At 42.7% G+C, this 11,250-nt stretch overlaps 1 protein-coding gene across 7 annotated transcripts in view; it reads right to left on the bottom strand.

Annotated features, from left to right (window-relative positions):
• The window catches only part of lrmda (leucine rich melanocyte differentiation associated), a 194,122-nt gene that overhangs the window by 65,508 nt on the left and 117,364 nt on the right, over nucleotides 1-11,250 (bottom strand). For 5 of the 7 annotated variants that reach the window (XR_014126266.1, XM_081724062.1, XM_081724065.1 and 2 more), the window contains exons 3-4: nucleotides 1,604-1,836; nucleotides 297-420 (exon numbers count right to left, since the gene is read on the bottom strand). Coding sequence is in view for 5 of the 7 variants with exons in the window: in XM_081724062.1 (XP_081580188.1) it covers nucleotides 297-420; nucleotides 1,604-1,836 (357 nt within the window). In the remaining 2 variants the exon portion in view is untranslated. Of the gene's footprint in view, nucleotides 1-296; nucleotides 437-1,603; nucleotides 1,837-11,250 lie in introns of all 7 variants that reach the window. The other 2 variants (XR_014126267.1, XM_081724064.1) reach the window with 1 other exon arrangement.

Below are 11,250 nucleotides of genomic sequence, written 5' to 3' on the forward strand. Positions count from 1 at the left end.
CATTAAACACATACATTAATGCTACATCTACAGCTAAAAGCTATATATGTCTATATTTTATATACATTTCAATTTGCTCCAAAGTGAGAACTACACATTACAATTAAAACAAAACAATACAGATTCATGTTAATAGAATGCCACATTGGTACACTAAGAAAATCTGATTCGTGTATACAGCCAAAGTAAAAAAAAAAAGGGGAAAAAAAAGGAAAAATAGTGTACATTGGTGTAAACGTGTGTGTGTGTGTGTGTGTGTGTGTGTGCGCGTGTGTGCGTGTGTGTGGTATTCTGACCTGTATCTCTGGTAGTCATCCTCATCTTTATCCAGGCTCACCAGCTGGTTGGGACATGCCTCATTTCCCAGCAGGCTGAGGTATTCCAATGCTGGAGTCACTTCCTGCAAATGCTCGAGCAGGCCTTCAATGTCGGTGAGGTGCGAAAGGGCAAAGGTCAAGGAATTCAGGCTGCTCATTACATTAGCATTTTTTGCTCGGCCTGAGGTAGCTAAAATGCCTCGGTCACCCTCCGCGCCTACTCAACAGATAATGTGTATGAGGCGGACAGAGCAGCTCCATTTGGGGAGGGGGGGGGGGGGATTTGGCCCATGTTGTGTGTTTTGCTGTTCCTGTCGCATTTTTCTCTCTCCACTTCGTAGGTGGTTTGGTACAGAACATTAAAAACATTGACAAAATGATAGATGCGCAGAGGCAGAAATGGCTAGTGACTCCACGGGCCGCGAAACCCGTTCCTTTTCCCTCCGTGCAGGGGAACAAACATCCTCTTCACGGGGCATTCATCACTAATACATTCACTTCATTGGAAAATGGCGCCCGAATGTGTCAAAATACAACTGCACTAATGCAGCGCTTGAATTTCAATGGCAGCAGACCACTACAGGGTGTAAATAATTGGGCCATTAGCATGTGCAGCCCACTTCAGAGCGGAGCTACTGCCACTCAGCTGCAGGGGAGGCTGGAGTGGAGAGAGAGGGGGACAACATGGGGCGCCGGGCCATTACCCCGGGCCTGCAGACCGGCCGCAGGAAACAGCATAAAGGAAACGCAGCAGTTATTTATGATTGATCAAATCGCTTCGGTGTCGGAACGCTTACCGTATGCCTGTACATAGTTTATAGTCCACAAATATTTTATCCATTCCTGTCACATTATTTCATACATTCAAGTATTTTAAAATAATCAGGAGTGCCACAAAAAGTATCATCACTGCAACACTTTAATAGTTTAGATAGTAATTAATTAGTCTGAAAAAACAGGATTGTTAAAACTTGTTTATAGTTAAATGTTCTGTTCTGAAAATTACAGTATTATACTATCTAACTGCTTGAAACAAGAACATGCTTTACTGCCTTCCTGTTTCACCTTCACAGGAAGAAAAACCTTATTTCTCCAGTGGCACAGCTGCATTCAAGCTTTTATTACTCTCTCTTCCACTAGAGGTCACCGTGGCACAAAGTCAGTTTCAGTAAAATTGGACTCCACACCCAAGGCTCTCTCTAAGCCGGAGAGGAGCTCAACTTAATACAATAACGCCATTTAAAGAGCATTTAAAGAGCTGAAGTGTGTAAAGACAAGATCCTAACCTGAGTGTGGAGCTCGCAGAGAGAGTTCCTGCTCACTACGCATCACTGTTTCCTCCGCTCTAAAGCATGCGCTCGGATACAAAGGCGGCGTGGGCTGAAAGGATATTTGGTTCTTATTGAGTGTTAGGGTATGGAGCTGTGGTAACCTGGGCAACCGGAGGTCATTTCCGAGAAGATTGTTGTCCACAATCAGCTCTTCCAGTTGGCTGAACGCTTTCAGGCCTGTCAGTGACCTGCAATGATAAGGCGAGAGAGGAAAAATGATATGGCCCTAAATCTGGGCGGCCATTATGTGCGGAAATAAATATTTCAGCCGGCTTCTTTCACAGGCCGGAATAGTTTGGGCTTGGGCCTGTCAGGAGAGTGAATGACAAGAATTAGTGGAGCTAAGATCCCCTGGCATGGTACGGCCTCCTCCGCATGCTGGCAGTATGAGCGATGAGGGTCACTCGCGAGTAGCCAGGATTCAAAACAAAAGGGCTTCAGAAATGCAGTGTGCGGGATGAATTTGTCAATGTCTTGTGCCTTCAGGCACCCAGCTTTGCCTGACTCTAACCCTCCATTCCCAAGATGAATAACTCTGTCACAGTTCACCTTCACTCCCCCGACACAAATTTAACTTGTCATCCATCATTTTCCCAGCACAACCATAATGCCCCACCACAAACGGAATGAGTACAACTTCTAGAACTCTCCCATGAAGAGCCAATTTAGAATGCAAAATAATAGTTTTGAGAGGGAAAAGTTGGATAATGTTCGCTCTTTTATTCAGAGGCACGACACCTAATCCCCTACTCCCATAAACACAATGCATGCATGCACACACACACACGCACACACACAAACACAAACACGCACAATCCCCAAGGACTGTCCTCCTGAGTGCTCCCCTCCCCTGACCCTGCTCTGGCATAAACATGATGGAGGGTGGTGCTCAGGGTGGTGTCGGGGCCTTCTAAAGTTCACTGTGTGGAAGGTGCACAAAGCTAGGGTGTGTGTTTCTAATCCTTCAGATGGCAGAGGCTGACAACCTACAATGTTAATGTGTCAGCCTAGTCAGTTAATTGACATTTAGGTCTGTCAGGTTGCCTTGAGAAAAGAACAATTCAATGGCAACTGAGACGCTAGTCTTCATTTCTTTTCAGCTAAAAGACATACAATACTCATATTGGGTTTCAGTGACAGCATGGTCTGGGTTTTAGTCTCTTCGAGTGCTGAATAGAAGGAGGACATCTAGACACACAATCACTTGAGCACAAGGTGAGGGAAGGAAGGATTGGCTTATTTAAGCAAATTCCATCTTTTTGGATGAGACAGGTGTCACTACAACAACGAACGTAACTCAGTGTAGCTCCAACCATAACCAGTGTTATACTAGTCCCTCTTCTTCAGCTGAGTTATGGTAATGCAGTGCTTTTCTGTAGAGGATCACTAAATGACTGTAAGGGTGAAGAGAAACAAACACCAGTAGAGAAAGTAGTGAAAAGACACAGAGGAAAATGCCAAGTCATTAAAAAGGAACAAAGGCCCTGAAGTAAAAGACAATAAATAATCTCAACTTGTGTATATGTATATATGAGAGAGAGAGAGAGAGAGAGAGAGAGAGAGAGTGTGTGTGTGTGTGTGTGTGTGTGTGTGTGTGTGTGTGTGTGTGTGTGTGTGTCACTTCATGGAGTGTAATGGCTCTGACTTCCCAGGTCTGTAAATGAGAGCTGGGCTCCTGCTCGTCTCCACCTGTCTTCCTTGGCTAGTTGGCGGCATGTGTAATGTTATTAGCTGCTTGGTTAAGAGGCACTGGCATGGCACAGGGGGACTGCTTATTAATTGTTGTTTTCATGTCACCACTGCTGCGTGCACTCTGTGATTTAATCAGTTAAATTCACAGCCAAGGGAGAGACCAAATCACATTCACAACAACATGAGGGGATTGAGCCCTAATAGCCCCAGGCCTCTGAGCACTCGGAGCAAATTTCACCTCAACATTTGGGGCTGGTTCCGCTATCATAATCCATAACATCTATAAAGCGTGCAGCAAGCAAACTTTTAAACTGTACAGTTAATTGCTTAATAGAGAGTCGCCAGTTCCTTTGTTTAGAAGAATGCTAATGGGCAAAAGTGAGCTCAGAGCTCCCTGGAGATGAGATAAGCACAAACATGCTCACGCACATACACACAGGCACATGTGCATGTACCAGCAGGAACCTTTCTGATTTGCACCTATTCCCCCATGGGGAATCCAAACCTGCTCGCACGTTTTCACCATCATCTTCAAAGGCCCAGTACAACAGCAGAGAGGCACAGTGCAGAAAGCTGTGAATGATCGGAAGCAAGAGAGAGGGTGCGGAAGACGGGTGAACAAACTGAAAGAGTAAAAGAGAGAATAAGTGTAATGAGCTACACCAATGAACCCTCATCTTGTTAAGATAATTATGATCAAGCTCATTGTCATAAGTAATATCTCAACACACTTGCTTATACAGGGTGGCTCTCCTCCCTGCCTGAATTAACACAAATGCCTTAGTAGCACCACAAAATGGGATGAGCAGTGTCACAATATAATATATATATATATATATATATATATATATATATATATATATATATATATATATATATATATATATATATATATATATATATATATATACAGAGAGAGAGAGAGAGAGATAGATAGATAGATAGATAGATAGATAGATAGATAGATAGATAGATAGATAGATAGATAGATAGATAGATAGATAGATAGAGAGAGAGAGAGAGAGAGAGAGAGAGAGAGACAGAGAGTGTACCATAAAGAAAGAGTACTACTGTTTTCATTTCTTCATTGCTAAGAGGGCATGGTGCATTTAACACAATAATAATGTGATTGTCAACTGGTCCCTGACATTCAAACACTTTCAAGTTCCCTTGTATTAAAGCCAGGGCCTGTAAAACAAATTACTATGCAGTCTACCTTCAAAAGAAGCCAAACAGCAGCACAAGAGCACAGACAATGACACAGAGATGGCCTGACAGAGATGGATGGATCGATAGACAAATACTAATGCAGACATGCTGATTGATAAACTACTACTGACGGAGGTTGGGTGGGGGGTTGGGGAACAACACTCCGTGATTATTGGTTGAAATGTCAGTCACTGCAGCCATTAGTCTGTGGGTATTCCAGGTCACATGTGCACCCAGGCTAAAGCAGAGAAAGGGAGACAGAGCGAGCGAGACAGAGTGAAAGAGCGAGAGAGAGAGAGAGAGAGAGAGAGAGAGAGAGAGAGTGAGAGAGCGTGAGAGGGAGAATGAGAAGGCTGTTACTGTTGCTCATCTCAAGTGGCTGAGGTATTGTGTTATTGTTTTTACACAGGACTACACCTGCTGAACCTTTAACAAGGTAAGGTAGCAAACAATGCTAACCACAAACTGTCCACTCCCTCATAGCCAGCCATAAAGAGGGCTGACCTAAAGCCCAGTGGTCATTCAGACACACTTAAATTCCCTTTGTATTCCAAGTCCACATCTTAACATTGATCCCATTCAATGAAAGCCTCCTTTTCATGCCATCTCTGGCTTTGATATTTCCCTTTGCTAGGGCCATTAATTCCCATGTTTGTGCTCTAGTTTTAAAGGGCCTTTCTTTCACTGTCTATTTCTCCCAGCAACTCTCCGAGTCCCCCGTGTGTCTTCCCTGACAGTGCTGCTGTGCTGATGCTTTGATTATCAGTCTTCTTCACGTCCACTGCTCCACTGAGCCGCCCATGTGTCTCAAGCCCAGTGTGGGAGCAGAGCTCCCCAAACACTCATATCTATACAACACACACTCTCTGATCAAGGTGGAAAAAAGTGAGAGAAACACCTGACCAGCTCCACGCCAACTCAGTTTGGTTCAGTCTAAATGGACGACCCAGGTCGAGCGCGTAGACATAAACAGTCTAGGCACAATAGCTGCATGGACAAAGAGATTTCTCCCTGTCTTGGAACTTACATTACAAGCCCCATCCCCAATGAGGAGGAGAGAGTGGAATATTTTTGGGTTGCTGTCTGAATGAATGTGAGGCCTGGGATAAGCCCTTAGGCCTTGTTTTAAAGTTTGAAGGGTGATGTCACATCAAAGCTGTCTCCAGGGTGGGAGAAGTAATGTTTTTATTCCAAGGAGGCAGCGCAGGCTCAGGAGTGACAGCCAAATTGACACACTGTTCACAGGGCAAAAGATAAATGTTTGATGAATTGGCCAATACAGTTGGAGTGATGGGCTTCATATGTGCATAATGGACTGGCTGCCTGGCAGTTCAGATTGCCTGCCAAGATAAGAAACCATAATGAATGGGAGAGGAGAGCAAAGCCGTAAAAGAAGGAGCGGAGTGCCTTTAATAAACTTAATATAAACGGACAAGAGGAGATGCTGATGGCACAGCCTACAGACCAGCTGCCTGTCTGGGGACATAACAAACCTCCACCTGATCAGCCCCTCACACTGCTTAATGCTTGCCTGAGAGAAATTAAAAATCTACCACTGCCAGAAAAGAAAGGTTGATTTCGAATGTTTTATTAACAGAAGCCAAAACATAACATAAAATGCCAGATTCAAGAAATAAGTCAGCACATTCTGGCTTTTTGAATGCATCTTATTCAACTTTTAAAAAAATACCTTTTGCCAATTCATTCGACTATAAACACAACACCAAGCTGCACCCCCCTGGACAAGAAATAGAGCTTAGATAAGACAAATTACATCTTAATGCCCTCCCACTACCTTCCTACATGCAATTCTGTTTTCAGTCTTCAACAACATGATGGCTTTGGATGCTGCTGTGCTATAAATCTTGGAAGCAGTGGTATTGCGAAGCCATTATTGAGCTTAATCTCTCAGCCTCATCCACCAGGCTCTCTCCCAACATGTCAGAAGCCCTCAGGTGGCAGCAATTTACAGATCACACATGTAGGGAAATGAGATCGGGCCCAATGTCAGTTCACACGCGTTATAGCCATATAGACTAACTGCCCTACTGAAGCAATGAGGATGTACAGCACTATTGTTCTCCTTAAACCTCCAATGGATTGTCTGTACCAATATTATAGTATATCATACAGTTGCATCTCCAATAAATTGACACTACCACAACTGAGGAAATAAAGCTCCCTGCTGCATAACATATGCATTGTGTCGGTGTGAAATGACTTGCTCAAACAGAAGTCACGGTGAGCAGTCTAAAAGCCCCAGGTTCCTCGGATATCCAGTCACACCACGTACTGTACTGTTTCTACTATACAGCAGCAGTGGAGCAGCACAGCTGGCCTGGGGTAAGGATGGCTTGGCTCGGTTCGAGCTGACTTGGGTGGGGTGGGACTTAGTCTGAAATGGTGGGTGAGTTATAGACTGCCTCTCAAGATTCACAGCTCTCAGTGGTAGGAGGTTAATATTCTCACATGTCATTAGGTCCACTGGCTCGCCCGATGGCTCATTGAATCAGGCAGCAAATGATTTCCTCATGCGGCAGAGGACAGCGCGCTTCAAAGAGAGAAGGGGCTGAGGTCAGTATGGCTCTCCGCTATGATTAATGGTTGGGGATCAGCTGAAGTTGGCTGTAAGGTAGGAATGTGATGCGGGCTTTTGACAGCCTTGACTTTTTAAGCTGGGTTTGACCCCCAGCCCTAGCAAACTTTGTTTCCAGTGCTGGGGCTGACTGACCTGATGGGCTCTGTCAGGGACACCAAGAACCCTACAAGAACAACTGTCTGCCTAATGACTAGCATTACTGTGCACAGGAACTGGCTGTCTAATCACTAGTGTAACTGAGACCAGAAGTGCTCTGTCTTAACCCATAGACAGCAATAGAGCAACAGACAGCTGTAGACAGCAATGGAGCAACTGCAGGCAAACATGATCGAGTGAGAGGTAAACTATACATGCTATAAACATCTACTCACTGTAGAAAAATATGCTTTAACAATAAATAAAATTCTAGCAACTGGCCAAATTAATTTAATGTAATTTGCTTAATTTTTATATTGCTTTCCTAAAGCAGATATAAGCACTGTAAGCACCGCAGTGGAACTGCATGCGGGTTTGCGGGTACACCATTCCTCTTCATGTCTCATGGCCTGCATGACCCTACTGCAGCTCGGTTTCTTTAAAACGCCACTGTTGACTGATTACACCTCTCCCCACAAAACAAATGCACTCTACTTCTTGTACTACGGCATTGAAAATCAATCCTGTTCTTTACAGATGCCATTGTGGGCATCCCATCATTGCTTATATATGAGGGAAATATATCTTAAAGAATGCTGCAACAAGATTAATAAAAAGGCAATATGAAAGACTGCCAAAGAGAGCAAAAATATTTACATGGAAGGATGATCTCTTAGGTGGTAAGAAATAAGATTGTGCTCTCATGTAAGAGTTAACATATACCAGAAGCTCAAATAGATCCTGGCCTCTCTACAATATCTGCAGTTGAGTGGGTTGAACTGTCATGCAGCACTCCTGTATGCTTGAGCATCTATCTAATAGCAAATAATCACTACCCGGCTGTCACTTCCTGGCAAATGATCGATGACACTTGATGGATGACTGTGCCCATGTTCAGCTTCACTCCCATCTCCTCCCACACGCATACGAGACAGCCATGACGCTTTGCCTCATGGCCAGCCACCCTTCCTTGCAACAAAAAGTCCTCATTTGACACTCCCAAAGCCATGAACGAAGCATTTGGGGGGAAGAAAAATCTAGAGATGCTGGAAACCAGACTTTACCTCTCGTGTGGTCATTGAGAAAAAGAAATCATAATTTTTCAATATTAGAGGGAAATGAAAGCATCTGATGATCTAATTGGACGTAGACGTGGGGCTTGAGAGCAGCAGAGAGGATTATGGTCTACCACCTGCGCTGTCACTCTCTGGGGCCCCATTACAAGGTCCTTATTAGTTTTTACTCGGCAGATTAAAATGCGAGCGCCGCAATCTTTGATCTCTCACTTGCTGACACAAATCCTTTCAAGCCCCAACATTTTCTGCTGGGTAATTAGTGCTAATTAAAAGGTTTCAAGCAGGCAGTGAGCGCTGCTCTTCCCTCGTCCAAATTGCCATCAAGTTCTCCCCATCTAACGGATCTGCGTGTGATCCACATTGGCCCAGTTTTAGAGTGATTATCACGGCAACTGCACAAACAACTCTGGCGTCTTGCACAACTACATAATTACAAGGATGCAGACCAAAATCTGAATTTACAACTTAAAACCAATCAGCAGGACAACAGCCCTACAAGGCATGCAATGAAAAATAAAGGAAAGATCTGAAAGATCTGAAACTTTAAAGTAAAAAAAAAAAAAAAAAAAAAAAAAAAAAGAATACCCATAATTAAATATAGCTCTAATTAAAAATGGTCTGGTTTGATTTAATTGCAGTGCTCTCCACATTACCACTTAAACATATGAGGCAGATTTAACTAGATCTTTCATCAGCCTGTTATTATGTTATAATTAGCTGTCATTCCAGCATATCTTTATGCAGGCGGTAAAGTGTCAGGTATGTAGACATCTCCCTCTGACATGCAAGAAACAATATCATTACACAGTGTTCCAAAATGATAATTACATAATCTTTGCATTGGACCAACTTCATGTGACAATTAGACACATTAAAACCAATTAAATCCACCACACATCCCATATTCACTTATGGAAAATGATACTGACTACTCAAATATTACTACCCTATTATTAAGAAATGATTCTGAGTCTTACTAAAGCCCTTCACATATGGGGAGGAGATAATTCTTATGTAAGTGCAACAACTGAATAAACATGAATTCTTATAGTGAATTGATGTCACTGTTCAGTACAACAACTGAATAAACATGTATTCGCACACACACAGTTAACACAACTAAATTCCGGTTCAGAAATTCCCCACCCTAAGATCAGTTCTCCTTTGCTGACAAAGAATGTGTAAATAGTAAATGTAAATATGGCTTCTTTTGTTGCAGTCTTGAAGCACTGTTGTTTGAAAGTCTGCTGCAGCTGCTTGCTGCAGTACCAAAGCCCAGCCTGCCGTTCACAGTGATTCTACCCCTGGGTTTCAAACATGTGGCATTTGAAAATGTAGCAATGATTCACTTATGCTGTATAATTTCCAAATGTTTAAATGTAGGCTGCTGCTTTAAACCAAGGATCTGCAACTGATCAGTGGGAGGATGAATCTGATTCATAATGCCTGTGTGCGTCACAAACTTCATCACTCACATTTTTAGTGTTTACATCATTTGGAAGGTCCAATTCATTTTCTCTGTAGTGAGAAATTACTGAAGTTGCCAAGGACAATAAAATGGCTTAAAACACCATGTAACAAAAGCTTATCTCCTCTGGACAAGAAACAAATAAAACTGTTGTTTGTTTGTGTGTTTGGTTTTATTTGTTGCACCTCAGACTTTTTTAGAAGGCATGAACTCTCTGTAGCATACCAATGATAAGTAACTATTACTCTTAGTCCAAATCCATTTCACAGTGTTATATGGAGGTTCTAAAGTAAGTCACACTCGAGCTGACATCCAGCACCAGTTACGTTATTATGTATTATTACTGCCACCATAACGGTCTGCTCGCCAGCCCGCTATGAGGAAGTGGGCCCTACATGCAATATGCTGTATGCTGATGAATGCTCCATATCGTTAGCTATTATTTTCATAATTAAGCTAGATCTTATTCCTTTTCACAACAGCATCTTTACTCTAGACTAACTACTTGGATTGGAGAATAAGTTGTAATTTAGTTAACTGTATGTTTCACAGTTTCCCTCATGCTACTGACTGGTTATATTTCATAAGCAATGGATGACTGATGGAAACAGCTGTCAAAATTATTTTTACACAAGATCCAAGAACTCATACAATAATCCTGTGCCCCACTTTGCTGTCTCACAGTTGTTTTAATGTAAAATTTCAGTTAGTCATTCTTAAAAGAGGTTCATAGCATAGACCTAAATGAAGATGAGAAGACTTCTCTTTACTGTTCACTTGTTTGAACATGCCCTCTATAGCACACTGATATGACAGTTTAACAGAGGTGCATGATGGCTTCTCTGTGCAGCATTAACTGACTTATCCTGATAGAAAAGGAGGTGTATTTCTCTCTGTCTCTCTCTCCACCTCCCACTCTCTCTTTCTCTGTCTCCTGCTCTGTCTGTCTCAATCTCGCTCTCCCATTCATTGCTCCATTACCTTGGAAAAGCAGCACTCATTAGAAGAGGCAAGTCAAGTCAGATCTCAGCATAATTCTATAGAGGTGAACTGCTGTCAACATCATTAACCATCATTTCCCCAACTCACTTCACAACTTATGAAGTGTTCTTTATTGTGTAATGATCCAAATCTCTTACAAAATCGCCCTCTTCAGAGAGCCCCTGGGATGTGCCACCCACCCAGCCAACTGACATGTCAGAGGCAAAGATCAAATGGAACTCAGTAATTAAAGATTCTTCTTTCCTTAACACTCTTCTGCTGTTTACTTCCTCAGGTGACATTAATGTACAGTACTTAAGACCTGCCTATAGAATAGTGATCAGAGGGAAAATGTCACAGGCTTTGAAATTATACTTCTTATCTTCAATGACCCCAGGGCCGGAGGTTTATATGATTGTCAAGTACACAGTAATGTACATAT

This window comes from Electrophorus electricus, chromosome 12 (assembly GCF_041902795.1).
Source record: "Electrophorus electricus isolate QZ-2024a chromosome 12, ASM4190279v1, whole genome shotgun sequence".
NCBI lineage: Eukaryota > Metazoa > Chordata > Actinopteri > Gymnotiformes > Gymnotidae > Electrophorus > Electrophorus electricus.